This window comes from Triplophysa dalaica, chromosome 2, assembly GCF_015846415.1.
Source record: "Triplophysa dalaica isolate WHDGS20190420 chromosome 2, ASM1584641v1, whole genome shotgun sequence".
NCBI classification, from domain to species: Eukaryota; Metazoa; Chordata; class Actinopteri; order Cypriniformes; family Nemacheilidae; genus Triplophysa; species Triplophysa dalaica.
Genome location: NC_079543.1, coordinates 22,037,761 through 22,062,017, shown reverse-complemented (window position 1 = coordinate 22,062,017; position 24,257 = coordinate 22,037,761). Strand labels below are relative to the sequence as shown.

The following is a 24,257-nucleotide window of genomic DNA, read 5'->3' as shown; positions in this document are numbered from 1 at the left end:
TGTTTGTTCCTCGGAGACGCGCAACACTTCTCACGAGTTTTTTATATATTTTTGTTACATTTTTTGGAAAAGAGACGATGTTGTCTATAAAATATATCTTGAATTTAATTTCGGATTTAATTAACTGTTGTATTAAATCAAAATGACATGTACACGTAGTTTTTTTGGGCAAAATAGCACTGCTATGATATTGCGTGATTGCAAAATTAAATAAATATGAGACAAAAAATCAATCAGGGTAATTTTAGTAAAGATATCTTTAATTTTAGGTTCTTTCTGACCGTATTCTGTATGTTTTATCAGGCAGTAAGTTGTTGCCAGTGGCATATTTGTCACCAGTCAACTGTATGAAATGTAAGATGAGCTACTTATGTCTGGGCAGGGCAGGGCGGGTGCGTTAAATGTGTTAAATTTCCATAACGCCCAGATTAAAATTAATGTGATCAAAAAATTATGTACAGTAAATTTGATGTTAATCGTGAGACTTATCATTCATGTATTAAAAAACTGGTTGTCTGTGAGCTGAATTTCACAGCAGACATGCTGACATTGAGATCTTTGTTGTAGCAGAACTGTTGTGCTTTTACTGGATCATGTCAGAGTTTATGCTTACAATGTGAGGATCAAATTGAACCGAGCTTTGCCGATCCTAGATAAGCTTCTCCCTCCATGAATGGTAAGATCAGGGCGCACAGGAGGACTATTATATCATCCACAATGTCTGGGCCTGCCAAAGGGCCGGAGCACAATGAGATTGATGCCGATATGAAAAAAGCAACACGTCTAGTTTTTCTCCAAGCTTTACAACCAGACTTTGAAAAGATGGAAGAGGTTCAAAACCAGTTTGGATTATGTGCAAAATCCGGGCGGAATTACCCAAAATCTATTACACGGAAAGTGTCATTTTTTTCACGGTAACAATATATTTCACACTAACAAATAACAATCTCCCATTATAATTTGATTCCATAAGTCTCTGGTGACTCCACACAAGTCTCCTTCAACGGGGGTTCACGTCAAAGGGCTCACAACGTGAGCATCATCGCACATTTCGAAGCAAGTATACCCTCGGCTCGCCTAAAGTTGATCTTTATTAAACTTTTATCAGCTTTACAAAATAATCTGACTTCTGAAATACGTGAGAATGAGCTTTTTAAAATATGAATGCGCAGACACCTGCACCCCTGCACGAGCACTGCGGGTGAGTGAGAACGCGCCAGACTGGAGCAAATCATGAAACTAAAGACTGAAAGAATGTCAAAAGAGTATTTGATTTGTTACTTTGTTATGGGTGTATTAATTCACATGTTTTTTTTCATCATATCTCCCAACTTGCAGAGCACAGAGTTAACCACGCCTACTTATGTACATTCCACGCTAACGGTATATTCTGTCATTCTGACCAGCCTAAATACTGTAGATTGTAGAGTTTTAAAGATATGGACAACAAAGACAGCAAGATCGATCTTGTGGGATTTTACATGACTTCAGATAAAGCTCCAATCCCATTGCAGCTGGTCACAAATGTTCATACTATGAATTTAAGTTTATGTGGTGTTGACATTGGTTGTTTACTTAGCTGATGAATTGGCGTTAGGCTAGTTAATTTCATGGCTGGAGTGCTTTATGTCCTGTAGAAACCAGACCTTATACGTATCGATAAAGTCTGATCCACTCGAGTCTATTCTGGAAAAGGTCAGGCAACAGGACGAGATGTCTGACCGGCATAAAAAGGAACCAAACAGAAAATAATCCCATTTTATAAACTATGGAGCAGTCTTAGCAAACAAAGATATTGTACAGTAAACTTTGTTGTCTAAGAAGAGTGATCCATCTGTTATGCTGATGTAATTTGCGGACCAATTTGTCTCCTAAATGTTTCATTTTCAGAGCCATTGGCTCTCTGGGAATTAATTTAGTCTGGAGTTTTGTTTTAGTAAAATTAAGCAGTTATCTGTTTACATAATACGAACAAAATGTACTGTCAAGACAGAGAACCTTATTACATTAGATATGACAAATCAACAGCAGTAGATTCGTTCAAGTACAGAGTCTGTTAATAGACCAATCTAGAATAAGACATCCATTGATTCCTAACACGCTGCTTGTTATTTATTTATATTTTTATTTAACAAGAGCAGCTGGAGTTGCCACATCAATTACAGCGCATGCCATTAATCAGAAAAGCACCATTGCCGCTACATGTTAGTGATTATACAAGTTTCTCTCGCACGATGAAGTTTTCAAAGTTCAGCGCTAGATTCTCATTTACTCCCCAGCAGGTGGATGAAAAGACTCATTTTTTCATTTCTAAGTTTGGAGGTTTGTTAATGTCTGCTTAATAGATAGAGTTCCAGGAGAGGTTTGACGGTCAGTGATGTGGAGCTAGATTTTGTATGAAGGCACAATGTTCTTTTTTTCCATTCTCCGGCGGTATGAGGGATGAAATGGGGGTTGAGTTGTTTTCTTTCATCTTTTGACCTTACCACTAGTCTTTTGGAAAAACTGTGAGTGTGCGTACGTATTTGTCTGCTTGTAATCGCACAGTTTTGATCTTGTTCGATTATAGTGATAGAATCTCTCTCCTCTTTTCTCATTTCTCATTGCATTCTTTTCATCCTCTGTGTGTGTGTGTGCACGTGAACTCATTTCATGCCAATGTGAAAATGCCCTCATTCACTGTGGAATTCTAAAGCCATGATCAAGCCGCTTTCATTCCCGATGCTCGTGTTGCGGAAACAAAAGAGAAATAAAATAGCCTCCGGTTCTCCAGCGGCACTCTTTTATCACCACCGGTCCTCAGCGGCCCCGGTTTACTAAATTTAGATGCTTCGGTCTTGTGATCAACGTCCACCCCCCAAATTCGGGCACTATCGAGCGAACATCTGCAAAACCGCTCTCTTATCGGCCTCCCAAAAGCAACTTCTTTGAAAACTCCGCTGGCGCTTCCATAAGAGTCCCTCATTGATATTCAAAGTGGATTTCATCCCACTGTCCCGGCAAACTCTCACACCAGGTTCGTTCTGCATCTTCTGCATATTCATGAGCCCGCGTTCCGATACAACTGCCCCAAATCGTATTTCGAGTCATGTCTCGCCGTGCCACGCCGATGATTATGGATTGGATATCTGCGCGGCTTTGGGGAATGAAGGATGCAGCAATAAAGCGCGTGTGCACGGAGGGTTAAAAAAGCAGACGGTAAGTGTTGTGAATAGAGAGAGAGATTAATGAGACAGATTCGGTCTCGTTCGATGACAGCAGGGATACAGATGTCCCAGCGCAGTATGTGGCCTCTGAACAAAACTACTGGAGCTGCAGAGAGAGATCGAAGAAGAGAGGAAAGATGAACTGTTTTGGAGAAAGAGAGAGAGAGAGAGAGAGAGAGAGAGCGAGCGAGAGAGGCAGGCAGATAAAGGAAATGGTTACATTTGAAGGAATTTTTGATTAATGCAGGAGGATGAATGTGTGGATGAAAAATGTCAAGGAAATGACAGGTCATATTTCACACATAAATCATAAAATAAAAAAACGGCTGTATTTGCATAAAGATAATGAAACTTGTTTTGGAACCATTAAGATTTTTTAACTGGGACTTTTTTATGATAATTAAACACTTTTATCCACCCATTTTCTTCAGCCTACAGTAATTAAATATTAAATTATTTAACACAAATAAAATAATGTAACAACAAAATTGTATTACAAATTTGTTTTTATTTTCATCACAATTAAAAACTTTTTTGCCAATCTATACGGTTTTCAGCGATCTACTGTATAAAGCCATACTATTTCAAGTAGTGCTGTCAATCGATTAAAAAAAATAGATTAATCTCGAATAATCGCAAATAACATGTATATGAAACGCGGCCCCTTTAAGAGCTGTCTCTTTACGCAGATGATGCCACTCCCATTTGCACAACTCTTTGCATTCATTTAAGATTTTATTTAACACGTTGAAGTCTGTACTTACGAAAATGCTAAATTTGTATTTATTCAAGCATGAAAAAGAACTTATTACTGGTGTGTTGTCTGGCAGATTCTGATAGATTCACTGACACAGCCTTTGGCAGTGACTGAATACACCAGATACTATACTGGACCTCGCTTAGTGTTTTGCCGCGTCCCACAGCTAGAAGCGGTCTATCTTCACTGAACAAAGCAACTGTTTGAAAACATGCTTAAGTGGTTTAAAAGCCTGTACACGAAAACATGATATAATCTAACCTAGACCAAGGATGAACCAACAATCAGATGCTGCGTTAATTGCATAAAATATTTTTAATGCATTAATCTAAAAAAAAAAAATCGCATGCTTTAATGCATTAAAAGCCCTAATTTCAAGGATAACAAAAATAAAATAATAATGATATATATTTTGTAAGTTACAGGATTTTCACAGATTTTTCTTTGAATTGCTACATTTGATGACAGTCTTTTTTCATTTACAAATGTTCAAATGTTTATAGTGTGCTTAGTTGTCATAGAAAAAATATAAAGAATAAGCTTTTTTGAGAAGATCTATTTCCTTATATAAACATTATTTGGAGAAAAAATTGACCTATAGACAACTTTAGATGACATAAGTAATGCTGGGTCAATGCTTGATCAAGAAGAAGTTCCTGTTTCTGTTTTTAACACAAAATAAAACCAACAGAATATAACTGATTTAAAATAGAAAACAGTTATCTTTAAATTCAATTATAAATGTAAGATTTAAAATAATAATAATGCTGAAACCGGAAGTGCTTGGACTAGCCTTCACATCTTGCAAAGTGGTCTATTAGGTTTTCCTTAGCGTTTCTTATTCTATTGATGCCAAATTTCTTATTTCATTCTGAATTTTCATTCCTTTTTATCCACCGCCATTGATGTAAATAACCTGTGATTGACCCTGACATTCACCAACACAAACTTTCTCCAGCAAACACTCTCTTGTTCCTCGATGGTTGTGAACATGATTGCCCTTTTACCTGCTGAAGAGGATCATGGGTAATGACTTATATCAGAAGCAGGTATTGGCAGTGACAGTTAAAGATTATTTCGCTCAGCGTCTCAGTCCGCAACCCAGCATTGTCTAGCTCTTATCTCGGTCCACCAGTCCGTCTTTGACAGCGCTTATAGAAGAAGTCACAGTGGCGACAATTAGGCTCGCTGTAATCCCTTACAGCGTCTGGTCCTGTGGCAACAACACCTGTCAGGACACAAGGCCTTCGGTGTGGTCCGAGTGGCTTTTTTCTATATGTCTTGTGTCAGAACACAGTGGGATGCTGGAAACTTTCTTTACAGGCTTCCTTATAGAAATTAGGAAAGCTCAGATTGATGCTCTTTGATACTGAGCTTTATGGAATTTGTCTCTCAGATTTCTTTGTATTCTTAAAATACTTATTGGTGGCTTAGGTGGGTGTAAATGCTTCACGGACACAAATGCCACCACACTTATGTGAGAAAGTGAGAGGGAGAAATGGCTTACATGTAACTTAAAAGGATTTAATGTGCTCAAACAGCAATAAATTGTGATTATGGAACCTTGTTTGTGAAGGGTTTGATAATGATAAGGATTCAGGACAATCTTGTTCATTTATATTCTGCTCGTTGGTCCCTCACATCATGGTGACAAGGTAAGCTTAAATTGCTGGTTAGTCACTTGAACTTAAATTCTATTATACGGACTTAGAAAATGAAGTTTAAATTGGTTAAATACTGTATAGAATTTTGTTGAAGTAGAGATTTAGTACAGTAGATTTTCTATTCATACTAAGTCCAACTACACTGTAGAAAACAACTTATAGGATTCACTTCATTTTATGTTTATTTGCGGAAGTTTTGGACATGTAGATTTTAGTTTCCACACTATTTTTTAACTTGAGTTTAAAGTCTGACTTATGGTGGTTGTTTATTGCCACGATTACGCACTACAGGGCTGTGCAATTAATCATAATCTATTTTCTGTTTTAATTTTGGCTAATCGAGGCACAATTTTTGTGCCGCATTTCATTGCAAGGATTGTGTTGTTTTTTTATGATCATTTATTTGAATGTATTTATTACGTTTATTTTTATTTGTTATTAAGTTGAATTGACAAGTTATTTCTTTATTAATATTGTATCTATTTCTACAATTGACCCACTTTCAATCTGCTGTTTCGTGATCAACACGTGTGAACCCACTCCAGTGGAGCGCTTTCTCTCTCTGACCCGTAGTGCTCGTGCAGGGATCATACATGTGTATACAAAAGCTGATTCTCGCAGATGTCAGATCACTATGCAAAGATCGCAGATCGCTATGTAATGATTCAAACTCTGGATGAAGCTCGTCGCTTGAACGATGTGACGCCCCAGAAGCTCCCTTTTGGGAGACGCGTGCATGCACAATCACCACCCAGATAGCACAATCCATCTGGCTAACGTGTATTTGACGTCTGCATTTACATCTACAAGACTTAGTTTGCTCATCTATAATACGTCTCGGAGACGTCTGAATGTCTGTAATACATCTCGGAGACGTCTGAATGTCTGTAATACGTCAGCTAAAGATCTGGAGATCCGCCTCGTAAAAACATCTGCTAAACGTCTTAGAAAGAGCAGCTTTACATCCATTCTAAATCATAAACATCTTACAGACATCTTCTAGATGTCTATATGACGACTGACAGCAGACATCTACGAGACGTATTGCAAATGAGCAAACTATGTATTGTAGATGTCTTGCAGATGTAAATGCAGACGTTAAATAGATGTAAGCCAGATGTATGTGTGCTATCAGGGCAGAGACTTGCGGCGCACAGACAAGCGTGAGAATAAACAAAGCAAAAGTGGGCATCAAATAGAGAATGAACAGCGATGAAGACTTCCACACCAGTTTTATACCAGTCATACTGTATATAGTACATGTAGGCCAACTCTCATTGTTTGTGCAAATATTCGTACCTAATTGTACATATTGTCTATCTTCCTACTGTTTACATTTGATATACAAAATAAGATAAATAATATCTGATTATCACAACTTTATCTGATAATTCTTTGTGTGCGTAAACATGCTTGTTAATAAAGCTCCTTCGGATTCTGATTTCCAGTGCCATCTCATAACTTGCCATTTTAAATGAGCATTAAATGAATTGTAATAAATAAACAAATTCTTAAAAAGATGAGGCATAAGATATATAATTATAACGGGAGATTGTTACCGTAAAACTTATCGTTACCGTGAAATAAAATTACTTTATCCGTGAAATAGATTTCTGGTCATTCCGCCCACCACTACAGCTAAGCTGTTTGTTATTAGGTATAACAATATCAGGAGTTTCATTTTATTCATTTTCAGAGTCTTTTTTGGGGTTGCCAAAGGTACTGGACCAGTCTATTCTTATTGATTTTCATTGTCAGTCTGTCACAAGGCTTTAACAATCTTTTACAGTTTTTTCTTAGGCCAGTCTTTCAGATTTTTGCCTGTATTTTGGATAATTGCCCTAAAAAACCTCTTTCCTAAGCCTTTGTATATTACCTGCCAAAATAATAAAATACATATTTTATTTTATTTTAAACAAGCAATCTTTCCTATAACAGTGAGGTTCTTTCTCATGAAAGACGGACCACCCAGCAGTACACCACCACAATACATTTCCCCAGGTGCTGCGTTTTTGAGTGGTACATCACACATATCACTTTGGTTTTTGGATAAAAAGTATGTATACACTTCTGGTTTCCACAATTCTCAGGATTGCAGCTATACAGTTTATATGATAATCCGTCTGAAGGGTCTTTCTATAAAATGACATCTGTACTTGACATAATCTGTTTCGCCAAGACACACGAACACGAACAACTGATGGCAGTTGTGCTTTGTCTTTTTCAGCGAGACCCACCGTAGGGATGAGCTTTTGACAGCATCTGTCACATTACCCAAACAAAACACCTACTGAAGAATAGATGAAGGAAGGTTAGAGAGGGAATGATTAAAGTAAAAGCTCTCAGTGGTGAGATTTGTGCTTAAGACACCAGGCACCTTTGGCTATTCCTGTTCTGAAAAAACGAGGGCATTCGTTTTTTGATTCTTCGGTCTGAAAGAAATGAAAGAAGGTAGGATAAAGGTGAGAACAAAGAACGAAAAGAGGGGGGGCGAGATCACAGGTATCAGACGTGAGGAAAAGGGGTGCGTTGTTTGTAGTTTGGGCAGCATCTCTTCTCCGCTCGGCTGATCCTTCACACGTCGTGGTGGGTACAGCACATCATTAATGGCGGTCTGATTGACAACCAGACTGACGGTTGGGATGTTTGGACACTGTGGGTGGAAACTTATTTTTTCTTAAATAAGACTGACATGTTCAACAAAGTGAGAGCAGGTGCATTGTGTATTGAATTCAAAGCTATAGATATGGATTTTTTGTTTATGTCGTTCCATGGCGGTCGAATACTTGTGCGCTACCAGTTGAGCTCCAGAAGTAACAAAAAAATGACAGAGGTACAAGAGTGTTGCAAAGTTCTAACATTCCCCAGGTACACCCCCGAAGGTGAACTACAACACTTGCATAACTTCGTAACACATTCCTCGAATAGCAAAGAAGTTGTTAAAGATGTTGAAACGCTCAGAAAGAAGCGTTTCCGCCCGAATCCTTTCCAAAGCTAACAAACATCTATCATGTCAGGCCCGGGGATGACCTCGGCACGATGTTTCAATTTGGGCTCTCTGACAGAGCCATCACTTGCCTCCTTTCTGTCAGGCTCTTCCAGTCCACAACAAAAGCAGCTAAATAATTCAGTTTACCCTTGAGCTTACACGCACACTCACAAGCTCTGATCATCCTTTAAACAAACGAGTGCCTCGAGCCGCAGCATCTGATGTGTTGTCAACTTTGGGGTGAAGAGAAAAAGCGGGATGGAAATAAATAAATAAATAAAGGGCAGATTATTGCTGGAGAGGAGAAGTAAGGAGACGAGAGAGAAAGGGCGATTGGGTGGGATTGAAAAACATGGCCATACGAACCCAATTTAATGCTTATAGATAAAAAAGCCCCCGTCTGTCTTCATGATATGCTTTTTTAAGTAAAACGTTTAGCAAATGCTATTTGATGTTGACCTTTTTATATCAGTTTTATTTCGCAAATTCTTTCAAGGTAATTACTCTTCTTCAAGTTAATTAAACATGACAAATTCTTTTTAATGATTTCAAACAAAGTCTCATCCTACTTTATAATAGCACTTTTCATACAGAAATTTGTCACATGATGGAAGTTAAAAGGTTTGCGAATGCCATGTTGACATTTTTATTTTGCAGATTCTTTAAACTTTTGCTTCAAGTTAATTGAACATCACTGATTCTTTTTAAGGAATTCAATCTGTTCTTTAAACTAAGTTTTGGTGGAAGTGCTGTAGTAGAATTCCCAAATATAAACCTGTTCTTCCGGATCTCAGCATGTCACACATGTTCTATTCAGTATCACAGCATGCTTTTTAAAGTTTGAAAGTAGGTTTTGAAAAAAGGGCAACTTCTGTCATTGCATTTAAAAGCAATAGAAGTGACTGAAATAATGAGAAAATGTTAAGGTTATTCCTTGTAATTCTCTTATTTTATAAAGTTATGGAGGAGACACTGAATCTCACTCCTGTTTACTGACCTTGTTCTTACTATAATGATTTAATAAGAAGTAGAGATTGTGATTCAGATGTATGTGACATGCACACAGTCCCGTTCTGACGTTTCTGAATTTACTATTTATATGTGTTAAGGTCAAATGATCATTTTTGTCTCATTCTGTGAACTACTGACAACATTCCTCCCAAATTTTAAAATGAAAGTTTTGTGTCTGCATTTATTGCAGAAAATGAAAACTGGAAAAACAGATCAAAATAACAGAAAAGATACTCAAGAAGAGAAGTGTATATTCACTTGCAAGCAATCATACAGTAATATTTTGTACATGTTTTTAGGAGAAGTTTGGAATATTTTTTTTGTGTGATAACCTCACATAAAATCACAGTTTTCATTTGTCTTTTCATGCTGTCAGACTTGTAGCTTTTAGAAGACTTGGTCACTCCTGAGGTTTGATTTTGTTGAAATTCAACGGACATTGGACTGGAATGGCCACAATACAGCTAGAAATGCAGATTGAAGTGGTCTAGCTTGCTTGCCAATTTTTCCATATTGTAAAGAATATAGAATTTTCAATATTCGGGTTGAAAGTGATTATACAAATCATATGTAACTTTTTTAAATTGTTCTCCAAAAATGAATGTGTGACTGAGGACCACACATTTTTTTTCATTAATAACTGTATGTATTCTTGTTCTTGCGTTATTAGGTTTATTTAAAATAGAAAGATATGTTGAATAAAGCACCTTAATTTATTTTTATGTAATAATTTTGAATGTTAACTTGATGCATGATTGTTGTTTAAGTTACGCAGCAGCTAGAGGCTGCTCTGGTGCAAAACACTAAGAAACATTCACTGATCTCTGGCATTTTATCTTAGCCAGAACTTTTTTTTCTTAATGGTGACATTTACAGGATGTTTTTCTTATACTGTGCTCAATTTTGATGATGAAAATCAGTACAGCTTCCTAACCTGAGAGTTTCCCTTAACACTGTAAAATGTGTGTATGTATTTAGAAGTTTAATAGCAAAAGGTTTTTCCTTTTTCAAACAACGTTTTTACTATGTTGTTTAGTGTCTTTCAATGTTATAACTTATATTATTCAACAGCTGAAATTCACTCTTTGGATTTCCATTCAGATCCTGTCACTCTCTACCATCTTTTTATTTATATTTCTTTGTTCTAGAACATGCTGGCAGAGAAAGTGGAGCAGATGATGGAGTGGAGTTCCCGGCGTTCCGTGATCCGTATGAACGGAGATAAGTTCCGGCGTTTCGTCAAGGCTCCTCCCCGGAACTACTCCGTCATTGTGATGTTCACCGCGCTGCAGCCTCAAAGACAATGTTCTGTCTGCAGGTGAGACAAGAACATCCATCTAACAGTGCACCTGTCCGCAAGTATAACTGTATTTACTGCCGTAATATGCTTAGATAAACATCTGATCTGCCCCGGAGTGACGCCGGAAAACCCTCTACATCTGTCTGTTCCACAGCAGTCTCCATCCCCGTATATCCTTCCCATCTATTTATTCCACGACAGCTACTTACCCTCTATCCACCCACCCTCACATCCATCTCCACCCTCATTATCTCTCCATCGCCTGGTACAATGACTCGATGCTCATACGGTCCTGTTCCTCAGCTGAATATCAAGCCTTTGAGACCGAAGCTCTCCTATTTGTGCTATTCAAAATCTACTCCTCATCTGATCTACCGGCTTTATTGAATAAAGATAATGCACTGGACCAGTCGTGTGTGCTACCAAAATAGAGCAAATTAATTTAAAGCTGATCGACTTTTAGAGGCCCAGTCACCCTTTCTCTTCACCGTGACCCGTAATGCTTTTTTAATTATCTGCCGTCTTTCATCGAATCGTGTTTATGTAAATTCTCTTTTTTCCTCCTTTTTCACATTCTCTATCTGTGTCTCACTCTCACTCACTTTCTTCAACCTAATTAACATCTTTCTCTCTCTTCATTGTTTTGTCCTGAAGGACTGCAGCTCTGACTGCAGGAAAGTCTCAATGACAGATCAGTTAACATGGGCTTGGCCCTTCCCTTTTAAAACTGGACACTCAGCATAGCATTAAAAATTAAAGCGTATTTAAGTGTTTGTTTTTACCCCCCGCAGAGTGTTTGAGAGCTCTGCTTTATTGATGTTTTATGAGTACGTTTATTAATGCAACAGTCTTTCTTAAATGCAGACGCTTTGCACCTTCAAACTCATGTTGTTTACATACGTTGATACACCTGGTAATGTTTGTTTGTCTGTGAGAGTGTGTGCGGGATAAACAAAACATCTTTGAAATGATCGGAGTGACTTTGATCTTTGTGAAAATTGATTTTGTGTATTTATGGTGGACATCTTGATTGCCAGAAACTGGCAGGTGAATGTCTATGTTGTGTCTGCAGAAGGAGAATTGTAAGAATTGTTTTTTCTCTTTATTTATGCCTTCCACACACAATAATAAATGTGAATAAACAGCACTCAATGCAAAACGTAACAGTGAGGTGACAGCCTTCTAATGAATTCCTTCTTGTTGCCTTCATGATGTTTGCTGGCTTTCCTCTAATGAGGAATCTCTTATTCTCTCTCTCTGTCTCCACCTCTATTTCTGTAAATGTCTCTGTCACAGGCAGGCTAATGAGGAATACCAGGTGTTGGCTAACTCTTGGCGATACTCTTCGGCCTTCTCTAACAAACTCTTCTTTACGGTTGTGGATTACGATGAAGGGGCTGACGTCTTTCAACAGGTATTTAACCATTTTCTCTTTGTTTTAACCGTCTTATTTGCTGGGATTTTACCATGACTGTCTGGCCATTTGCTCCATGTGGGTTTCCCGTAGTCATTGAAACATGGAAATATGACAGAATTTTACTACCGTGCTTTCCTAGGAGCAAAAGTATTTTTGCTAACCAAGCTGGAACTAATAAACACCATGAGCAAAGTTTTCATTGGGGGTTAAGGACTTCTTGATAGTAATTTATTAGATCAAGAGCAATTTAGAAAAGTACATTTTCCTAGTTAGACAGTCACAACTGTGCAGTAGCTTAGGGTCACATACTCATTCTTATTTTTTTTTCACATCTTACAATAAGACAAGACACACATTAAAACTATGGCATAGCATAAATATAACTACTAGATTTCAATTGGCAATCATAAAGTGCTACTAAAACATCCAAAATAAATAAAAAAATGTTATGTTTAAGCATCTTCAAATATGTGTAATTTGTATAACTTGTCTCTTGCCATTCTTTGGCAGAAATATAGACAACTTCACAAGATGTATAGGCTGGTTCAACAATAGACCCCCACAAAGGATCAATAACTGTTGAGTAGTTTTTAATTTAATACAATTAATATACAGTACAATAACATATTTATATAAATTAAGTGTAAAATAAGATGTTATATTACTAGCCAGACTGTAAACCAAACACAAACCGGAAGTAAACTTCAGGCCAGGCACGTGCGTCAGATGAAACCGTCTATATAATTAAAGGGGTCATAAGGCACGGCTAAAACAAATATTATCGTTTGTTTTAGATAAAACGCAATGTGTATGCACGATTTAAGGTACAAAAACGCTATATTTTCCACATGCCGTGCATGTTTGTATCTCCTCTTTGCCCCGCATCTCTGAAACACACAGATTTTTTACGAAGCTCATCGCTCTGAAAAGCAAGGTGTGCTATGATTGGCCAGTTAACCAGTGCGTAGTGATTGGTCGAATACTTCAAGCATGTGACTGAAATGTAACGCCTCTTATCATATTTGGAACATCAGGTTACAAAGCAAATGTACTGACCGGTACGCCCAGCTTACTTGCGTTTACCACCTTACTTGCATACCAGTAACTGACGTAGTTTTGTGGGGGTGTGGTTACACGTGGCATTTCAGGTAGGTCTGGGTAGGCATTCGCGTTGTAGATCTGTTCTCATACACACATGCAAAAATGACCTTAACTGCCTATTTTTTAGAGACTGACAACTTGAGGAATAACATTTAAAAATGCAACCAGAAGAATTAAATGAAAATCGTTCCCCGTCTAATTTTTAACGCAATGAAATGCCACACTTTTCTCAGGCGAATTACAGAGACGACAATCTATATGACATAAAGCACGCACGTGAATTGAACAAACGCTCATAGCTATTCTCCTTCACCATTCGGTATTGGTGTGCGTTTTTTTTCTGCAAGATGCTTGATCAAACTCACGTTTTACTCTCTGCAGTGCTTTATTTGTCAAATTTATTAGGAACACAATTGTAGTACCTCATGAATCTGGAACCTTTATCTCTGGGTTACCATTGCACCAATATAATCATCAGTCCAGTGTGACTATAGGGCTATTACCATCCAATAAAATATGCAGTATTTTGCATAGTTGGAACAGGAGTTAACACCACTAAACTGTTTATTAGGCAGCATGAGTATTGATATTTCCCATCATTCCTATGGCAAATATAGGGTCCCATTCACTCCTCTTCATATGCATGAGAATGCAGAAGAGCATAAACAAAAGCATATGTTTAGAAATCCTGCATTATTTATGAATCACTATTTATTCTTTATTCAAAACAGGAGCTCTGTTGCCCATATTTGTCGCAAGGTCTTAAATAATTTTGCATGCTTAAAATACAGCTCAGCTGCCATTTCGCATTTCTGGTGAACTGAGACTCACCCACAGTGTCGCTCATCTCTACCAAAGCCATTTCTTAGAGGACATGTGGGTTAATGTTGATTTGATGTGTTTTCATCCGGAGCACGAGGACAGCAGTATTAGTCAGTCCATTAGCATGCTAATAAACAGATGTGTGCTAGAGGTGCTAGTTATTAACGTTCCCCAGTGTTTTTAAGGGATGGGTTTCTCGACAGCGATTACACGATTATGCCCTGTGATTGAAATTACATGTAATTACAAGAAAATCACTTAGCCAGATTTTCCCCTATTTTATTCTACCTCATGTCATTTAATCCCAGCATTATATTCTTTATTTCAGAAAAGGCAGAATGTTCAGGTTGTGTTTCTCCATGCAAAGAATATGCATATTTACACTTTAATAAAAAAAATGCTTTACAGCTGTTGACAAAGCGACTACATATTTTTGCTGGACATAGAGGGCATCGCGCGTATAAATCCCACAAATAATTCAACATGGGCACAAAATTCTTAAAAGTGTTGATTGGGACAGGGAAGACGTTTTTAATGAAGTTTAAAAGGGTTGTCAGATGCTTGGTAGTGGTGACGTTGATATCAAGCGACCGATGTCTAGTCCGTTTATAGCCTTCCATTTGCTTTTATTTTTGGCCATTGTATTTAGGCTTGTTGTTTTAATTTTCAAAGATTATCTTGATAGACAAAACATGTAAATATCATTCAATTTTTGTTAATCACAGAGCTTTCACAATCTTACAGAAGTCTATGGGAAAAATCCATAGGCTTTTGGTCTAGGAAATTAGTATGGCGCTAACCTCTGGATTGCACTCCATACCATGTTTGTTTTTGTGCGATCATAGTAAATGTGGGATCACTATTGGTACTATTGGTCATTTCTTATTGGCTACAAATATATCCAAAAAACAATGGGACTGATTCACTTATAATTGTGTAGATTTTTCATATTTATACGCACATTTGATCCTCCGACGATTTTTAGCTATTTTAGTGAATTTGAAGTATTCTAAATGAGCGGCCACATGCGCAAAAGTTTTTGTGAATCATGATTTGTTAGGAGAAGCGTTCGTACGCAGGTTTCACGCACAAATTTGTGCGTATGCATGCTTAGTTACTGAGACCCATTGCTATTGTTAACTCATATTTAAAGGCACAATATGTTATTTTTTGATGCAAAGCTATAATAAAGTCGTAGCATGATGACACTCGGAAGGAGCGTAGAATGATGGGAGTCTTCACCTCCACTGTCGATCAACCTGACCGGTCTCACATATCATGTTCATCTATGTAAAATGAGTAAATTGACGTTTAAACGTTGACAGCCAATGCACTGTAAAACTTTTCACTGTAAAATTACAGTAAAATACTGGCAGCTGGGTTGCCAGCCACATACTGTATTTTTACAGATCTAGTACTGTAATTATAATTTACAGTACTAGATCTGTAAACCGTTGTATTGTAAAATTACAGTAAAATGCTGGCAGCTGGGTTGCCAGCCACATACTGTATTTTTACAGATCTAGTACTATAATTAAAATTTACAGTACTGGATCTGTAAACCGTTGTACTGTAAAATTACAGTAAAATGCTGGCAGCTGGGTTGCCAGCCACATACTGTATTTTTACAGAATACCATAACCAGATAAAAATATATATTTTTTACAGGGAAAACATTATACTTTGAACTTGAAACTAGAAACCAACAACATTCTCTGGGTTTTAAAACATTTATTTTAAAAGCAACTTCACACTTTACACTTTATAATATATTAATCTTGTTAACCTTTAACAAATGTAAAAAAAATCCAGAAATTGAAAGTGCTAGAAAGAGTAAAAAAAGAAAAATAGAACAGCAAATTGGCTGAAATCCCAGTTGTATTTTTATGAATGGAGTTAACGATGCAGTATTTACTTTGAATATACCTGCTGACAGGATCTAAACAAAGTTCCATTCAAAGTCTGCAAGTTTTTGCAGAAGTGAGGAAACTGGTGGGCTTACAGTGTTGTTCTTTCTTTGCACAATTTGGCCGGTTTTCTATGAAGTAACTTTTCTTTTTTTTGCTTTCGATCCCCGTTCAGGATTGATGTCAACAAAGCATCTAAAATGCAGAAAAGAAAAAAGAATCAAATTAAATATTTGATAGAGAGAGAGAGAGAGAGAGAGAGAGAGAGAGGTCTGTTTTAACGACTATTCACCCATCTTATAAACAATAAAATCCCCTCATCAGGTATGAATCAGGGCCCACCAGAGTATCAGTTGAAACACAGCCATAAACCCTGAGCGCACACATTGCTGAATCCAGTCCATATTTGTGACTTAATTTATATAATTTTACAAAATTTCAACCTAAATGGTGCTTTTCACCATGACCTTGAGCCAATAGTTGTTGAGCTACTGTTCGATCAAGGAAAAAAAGGCTTCTGGGGGGGGTGTTTGGCTCAATGTAATGGTGAATGACCCTAGGTTGATTTTACTCTGAACCATCCCTTTAAATACTCTAATTTTACTAAAGCCTGGGCCTGGCTTAAGCTAAGCCCTGTCTGCACTGCAAAAAATGCTTCTCTTTTTGTCTGATTTCCAGTCCACATATCTAAAAAATCTTAAATCAAGATGCATTTACTAGATACGTAAAATTAGATTAGATATTATGTCTTGTGTATTTATTAATCCAAATTAAGTAATTATTTTTTTTGGACTGGAAACAAGACGAAAGCAGTGTGTTTGTCAGTGTGTGAAACCAGGTCCATATTGTTATTCCCAGTAGTCAGCTGTACAAAATGTTTATATAAAAAGATGAAGTTCTTAACAAATACTGTCCAGACAAGGTTAGTGTCAATTCAGTCTAAAATATATGAATGGCAAATATGCTAATTACTTACCTATGAACAAACTCAAGGGTGCATGCTGCCTCTTCCTGGTACTGTAAATTGAAATTATAGAAGGAGGCAAACAGCGCTGCCAGGCCGGTGATGAAGGTGGGCTGTGCTCCTTCACACACAACTTGACCCTCCAAACTCAACATCCAGCGCTGGTTGCTCAGAGATTGACCTGTAATAAAATAAAAAACAGAATAAAAAAGTATTAATAAAAAAAAATTGTGGGTTCTATGTAGTTGTCTTTTCATAATTCTACATAACTGATAAAGGAACTCTGAAACACCATTCACATGATACACCATTTCAATTTTCCTTAGTAGTGTTTTTTGTTAGGGTTCATCAATACAGTAATGAAAACGGAATTTGGAACATGACTATGGATTTTCATGTGCTGGCAAAATGCTGACAATGATTCAAAAGAATAATCGCAGAACTGACACAATGGCATTTTTGCACGTGGACTAGACATAGCACTTACTTTAGCACTGGATTGTCATGTCATCAGATTGTAAAACCTGAAACGAAAAAAACATGTTAATAAAAAGCAGATTATCCAAATGACATTGTAAATTTTGTCTATATGTGGTTGTTACTTGGTAAAGAGGTGGGACAAGTGATTTTTATTTTCGGGGTAAATATAAATATATATATAAAAGCAGGTCATGCAACTAAAATGGTATGATGTGAAATATCGAAGTTAATTTACTTGGTAAAGAGGTGGAGTGTTTTTTTTTCGCGGTAGAAAACCATGTTTGCAAAATCAAACTAATCGTGTAAACGATACTTGGTTAAGAGGTGGAACGAGTGATTTTTAATGTCGAGGTATTTATAAATATATATAAAAGCTAGTCATGCAACTGAAAAGGTATGCTGCGTATGTGAAACATCGAAGTTAAGTTGTTACTTGGTAAAGAGGTGGAGTGTTTTTTTTCGCGGTACAAAACCACGTGCGCAAAATCAAACTATTCGTGTAAACAATGTAGAAATCCGAACGCAATAAATAAATAAAAATAGATTGGCTTACCGTATCGATCAGTTGAACACTCTTCTCAAACTCTAAAATCCACTTTTGCTCACAGACGCATGACAGATTCTTCCTCCTGTCTTCATGAAGTTCATGTGACGTTAACAGTTTCTGCTGCGTCACACAGGCAACTCATATTTGAAAGACGCTAACAAAAGCTTTCATGAAACGAAGCTCACGCGAAAAAAAGCTAAGAAAAGCTAACACGAAACGCAGCTCACACGAACCAAAGCTAACAAAAGCTAACACGAAACGAAGCTCACACGAACCAAAGCTCACAAAAGCCTAAAGATTAATTACAAATTCACAAAAACTCTGAAATATAGATCAAAGGAATAAATATTCGTCAGACCCGCTGGCACATCAAGTTTTCCTGAACTGTCTCATCTGAATTGAGCGCGAAAAATATCAATCCCACAATGCAATGCATTTACAGTATGATTCTGTATTACGAATTTAGCGGGATGAAAACAGAAATGTGCTGTATATTTACAGCTGTTCTGTAAAAGATACAGCTTAATACTGTATTATGGAAATACAGTACAATTCTGTACGAAATTCGCTGTAAATTTACAGCAAAGGGTTACAGTGTGGAGATACATATAGATGTATTAACGGGACTCTGAACTAAATTCCTCTGGATTCAAACATTGTTGGGAACACTTGGGATAATGTAAGAACACAAGTAAACTACACTTTTACGGAAATATTTTTGGGATATTTTAATGCAACAATCATACATATTGTGCCTTTGTTTTTTTTTGTAAGGTTATGAGGTACAAATATAAATGGAACTGTTCCTTCAAGACTTTGTTTGTCTGTTCTTTATTCAATCATTAATTCTCCTCTACTGTTCTGTTTCATATACTCACATATTTACACTCTCTTCTGAAATATCCTTCCTGTTGTTCTTCTTTTCTCCCCTCAGACATTCCTTTATGTAACCCCCCTCCGGAGGGTCTTGAATTGCTCCTGTCCCCTTACTAAAAGAAATCTCTGCCATATGCATCACATAGTTCCTGCTGCGTTATTGATTTATTAGTAGATATTAATGTTTTTGTGCTCTTGTCTCAATTCTATTCATCACTCCCCGCCCTCCTCTCTCCACATCTCTGTGGTCATCACTCCTCGCTCCCCTCTGCTCTTCACCTTCTCATTGTTTTGTCTCATCTTCTGCCCTTCTTCTCCAACTCTGTCCTCCAGCTGAACATGAACTCTGCCCCAACTTTCATGCATTTCCCAGCTAAAGGAAAGCCGAAGAGGGCGGACACCTTTGACCTTCAGCGGATTGGTTTTGCCTCTGAGCAACTGGCCAAGTGGACTGCTGACCGCACAGATGTGCAGGTACGTCTGCAGTCATGCAAAGACTAAATACAGGAGTACAGATGTCTTTTACATTCTGCCTTATAGATTTTACATCCACCGTTTAATGACTGCTTCATGCATACTACACACAAAACTAGGAAAAGAGGTTGCATACTACGCACAAAACATACTACACACAGTGCATAATACACACAAAACATACTACACACAGTGCATACTACACACAAAAGATACTACACACATAACTTGGAACATGGTTTGCATACTACACAAAAACATAATACACACAGTGCATACTAATCCAAACTAGGAACAGAGGTTGCATTCTACACAAAACATACTACATAGTGCATACTACACACAAAACTAGGAACAGAGGTTGCATTCTACACACCAAACATACTACACACAGTGCATACTACACACAAAACATACTACACACAGTGCATACTACACACAAAACTAGGAACAGAGGTTGCATTCTACACACAAAACATACTACACACAGTGCATACTACACACAAAACATGCTACACACATAACTAGGAACAGGGGTTGCTTACTACACACAAAACCTACTACACACTAGGACTGATGACTGGATTTGCAAGAGTCTTCTATGATTCACTTTATTATTCCTGATTCTTCTATTTGAATAAAGGCTTATGCTTAATGTCTAAAAGTAAATTTTTCTAGCATCTTAAAATAAAAAGCACACGATTTATAACTGTTTAAAACATAATGTATGTGCGCAGGTAATTTATGCAGATCCTTGAAAGTTTTTCAAAGTATCATTCGTTCAATGTTGTTGTGTACATACGGTTGGTAACAATTTAATGTGTCCACAAGCAGAACTAGATTCTGCTTTGTTTTCAAAGTTATGTCGGTGAAATAGTCTCTTCTTGTTTCTGTAGGACGGGGAAAAAAAAATGTATATCCATTTTCCACTCTTTCAGGTTTCAGTTCAAATTCTTTTTTTAAGGTAATCTTGTCCATAAATGTTACAGAAAAACGAAACAAACCCTAACTGGTCGCTTTACATTATCGGTGGTCTCCTGTCCAAGGGCAATTTATGTCTAGAAAATGTCAAAAGCTGTTTTGTCAGAGATCCACTATGTGAGATTGTGTTTCAGCCTGTGGAAAATGTATCCTTGGCAACCTCATTATGACATTTACGATAGGTTTTGATAAACCCCTTAAGCAGAGTTTTATAAAGAGTTATATAAGTGTTTGTGTAACAGATGCCAAAAGCTTGACTTACTTCTATAATGTTTTTTAAATCTGACATTTCTCCAAGAATAATCCAAACATTAGTCTGCTCTGTAGACAAATAAACCTCTTTTTCTTTGTTGAGTAAGAGATTTTGTCAGTTCTATCAACAACAAAAAAACTGAAACCGTTTTAATATAGCTTCAGTAATTTTCGCTCTGTCTCGGAAGAGGGAATTTGTGTTCCTAATAATCCGGGCTGCTTGGCAAATCAAGCAATAATTCTTCTAATTATATTGAGATCAATGAGAGATTCCTGAGGTCTTCAAGGTGGAACTAGGCTTACACAAGCCAGACCCAGATGTGGGATTTTCCTCCAATAAATGGAGACGGATAACATCTGATTTCCCCATCATGTTAACATAGATTTTCCCTCCAGAGAAAAATATTACCAGCACCCTAATGCGTTTCCAGATGAGCGCCTCGGAGCGCCGCCACTAATTCAGTCACCTTATTAAGACTCAGGTTGAGCTTTAATACTTTTGAATAAGTCATTTGAGGGATATATCACCTTAAGGGAATGGCTGAGTTATGTCAGAGTCGATAAAAATGGAATTTTGAAGGCAGATTTTCTCCAACAGAATGATCTCCGATTAGAAAGCAGCGTGTGGATTACGGCGGGGTTCATATGTCAGCAACCCTGTTAAATTCACGAGTCAGACCTGTTATCTTTTGATTAATCTTTAAATCCCGTTCACGTAGTGACACGAATACACATCTTTTATTCTGGCCGGATGTATAAACAAGTCTCATTGGTTTTAAAGAGCGTAATTGTCATTCATCTGAAGCCATAGGGTAGAGAGACGGCAATGAATACATCAAAAGAGTTTATTAGTTTTTTACTCTGTTTACTTCATTAACATAACATTAGCTAAAGTAGCTATTAGTCTTTGTCGACCGATCCGTACGCATCGGAGCATTGCTCGTCCGCCCCCTGGAGTAGACTGAATTATAGGTGAAGCCGCCCATTTTTATCCCAGATTGATCTGATTTGATGTGGAGCGCGGATGAGGGTGTTGTACATGGTTTGAAGGGAAACATTAAGGCTTTGAACGTCAGGCACTAAACGTGTTTACAGCCTTCTTGGTCCCGCATCGCATTGCTCATAAATAGGGCATTCTGGGCATCAGATGCACCTTAGACTTACTAGCCCTCTGGGTCTGCTTCTAACATAAGGCTTTGAGGAAGGCGAATAAAAAAGTTGGAGGGCGGCCGATGTGTGCAGGAAACAATGCGGTCAGCGGATACGAAGGCTTCAGTTTACTAAACAATTAAGATGGTTCTACAAGCACTATTTCAGCAAAAACTGGTTAACCAATGCAGTGAAATGGCACTGAAGTCACGCTTAGTCTGTTCAACACATACACACCTTTTTTAACATAAAGCTTGATGTAGATTTAGTCATAAAAGTAGACACTTTGCAATTAATATTGCACTGGTAAAGTCTGGAAAGCAGAATGTAAACATTTTTTCTTCTTCAGGAAAACTGTTAGTTGATCTTTTCTATTAATTATGACAGCGGTAATTCATCAAATGAAAGGGAGGAACAATATAACCGGGCATTTATCCAGACACGCAATGTGCATTTCGATTGGGTACAAAGTTTTATGGCTGTTTATCACTGCACATGATTCATTCTTCATGAACTTCATCCCATCTCTGACTGTTTTTAACTCTAGGCAGTGTTTACTAAGGTCGGCTTAGAGATTACTACCCTTCAACAATTGAACCCAAGGTTTAATTTCCCTTTTCAATCTTTCTATTTTACCCTTTTTGAAGGATGACCCGACTTCAAATATGTTTGCTTTATTCTCTTAACAAATCAATGTTTACTAAAGCTGACAGTCCTCATTTTGAGAGCGAACTGTAGTTCATGGACTTTTCTTCATTTCTTTTTTGAATGTTTTATAGAAGCCATAACAGGCACTATTCTGTCAACTTCTTTCAATATTATTAATATAGAATAACAAAAAGACACTTTTAAAACTTAGTACAAATGTGACATGATGCAGTCGGGCCCAAAACTTTTTATTTAACAGAGAGATTTAACAATATATTGATGAGTGTTATTTCAATTTTCTTTAAAATTTTAGTTTTAATTTGCAGTGACCGATCTTTTGGGGTTTTATTAATTTATATATTTAATTTCTATATTCTGCTTGTCATTTATTGTTGTAGAATTTATCATCACCTTCACATAAAAGGCAGCGGTTCATAGGATTGCAGCTCCTCTTTACAGCTATTTTGGGGAATTTGTTTTTGTTAAACTCTATCTTAAATGTCAAATAACCTACTCTGTTTCAATATCCCCAAGTGTGTTTAAAGTTTTAATTCGACATTGTATTGTGATATTTACTGATCTTTTTTAGCTGATACATATCCAAAGTTGACCTCAATACATGGATAAAAACAAAGAGCACGAGATGTTTGTCCCTTTATGCGCTCCGTAGTCCGGTGTACATTGTTTTCAATTGATTGTTTTAAAGTTAACAGCCTGGCCTATATATTCAATTCCAACTATTTTTGCGATTGTCTACTAAATATAACTCTCACAGTCTCCTGCCCAATTTTTTGTGAGGGCTAAGAACAGCGAAATTGGTGTTAATTAAGACCACCGAGATCGATTTCAATCTTTTAAGCAGGCTTCCAAAAATACTGAAACAAATCAATACTAAAAACAAACTAGGCAAATACTACTTTTATCGGATCAAGCACAAGCTCTAAAGTCTATTGTACTTCATCTACCTGTCCATGAGACGATCCATCATCTGCTGTGTGTGCGAGTAAATGGAAAACCTGGAGAAGAATACACGGATCTCTAGCGGAGTGATAACAGAAAGCCTTCAACAGGGATTGAGTCCCCTACATGAAACAATAAAATTCATGCCATCTGCTTTACTCATTGTTCTTTGTGTTCTTATTTCTGTTTTCCAGATTCGGGTGTTCCGACCACCCAACTACTCCGGGACGATCGCTCTGGCTCTGCTTGTGTCTCTGGTCGGCGGGCTCCTCTACCTACGCAGAAACAACCTGGAGTTCATCTATAACAAGACTGGCTGGGCCATGGCCGCACTGGTGCCTAATTTATCATTATTAAGCCCTAATTCAAACTGAACTATGGGGCCATGCATTCCCTTGAAAAGCTGCCAGATCAAACAACAATGCATATCTTGGCAGCGGTACTACGGTCAGCTCTCACTAGCCCTTAAAGTATTCAGAGTACTTCAACAATGACAACCTCAACACTTTGCTATTGCAATATAAGCTCCTTTAATCAAATAATACCAGCTGACCATGGCGTAAACCTAGATGGAAATTATTTATAGAGTTTTTATCCATAAAATAGGACTATTTATTGAATCTAAACCCAATGTGATGAGATAATAAAAAGTCTAGAGCTCAAGGGGCAAAAGCAAGCTAAAGGTGAAGTGTCATCACCGGAGTGCTGACTTGAATAAAATGTTGATTTGCATCCTTAGATTTCTTAGTGCC

At 37.3% G+C, this 24,257-nt stretch overlaps 1 protein-coding gene and 1 long non-coding RNA gene across 2 annotated transcripts in view; one reads left to right on the top strand and one right to left on the bottom strand.

Annotated features, from left to right (window-relative positions):
• LOC130407704 (tumor suppressor candidate 3) overlaps positions 1-24,257 on the top strand; it is a 70,431-nt gene that overhangs the window by 11,010 nt on the left and 35,164 nt on the right. Inside the window, exons 2-5 of the mRNA XM_056730866.1 lie at positions 10,776-10,945; positions 12,224-12,341; positions 19,375-19,515; positions 23,700-23,840. Of these exons, the coding sequence (XP_056586844.1) occupies positions 10,776-10,945; positions 12,224-12,341; positions 19,375-19,515; positions 23,700-23,840 (570 nt within the window). The remainder of the gene's footprint in view (positions 1-10,775; positions 10,946-12,223; positions 12,342-19,374; positions 19,516-23,699; positions 23,841-24,257) is intronic.
• LOC130407713 (uncharacterized) lies at positions 16,128-18,377 on the bottom strand. Its single transcript, XR_008904679.1, has 4 exons — positions 18,172-18,377; positions 17,626-17,662; positions 17,151-17,319; positions 16,128-16,369 (listed from the first exon to the last, which is right to left on the bottom strand). It is a non-coding gene; the product is annotated as an uncharacterized LOC130407713 (long non-coding RNA).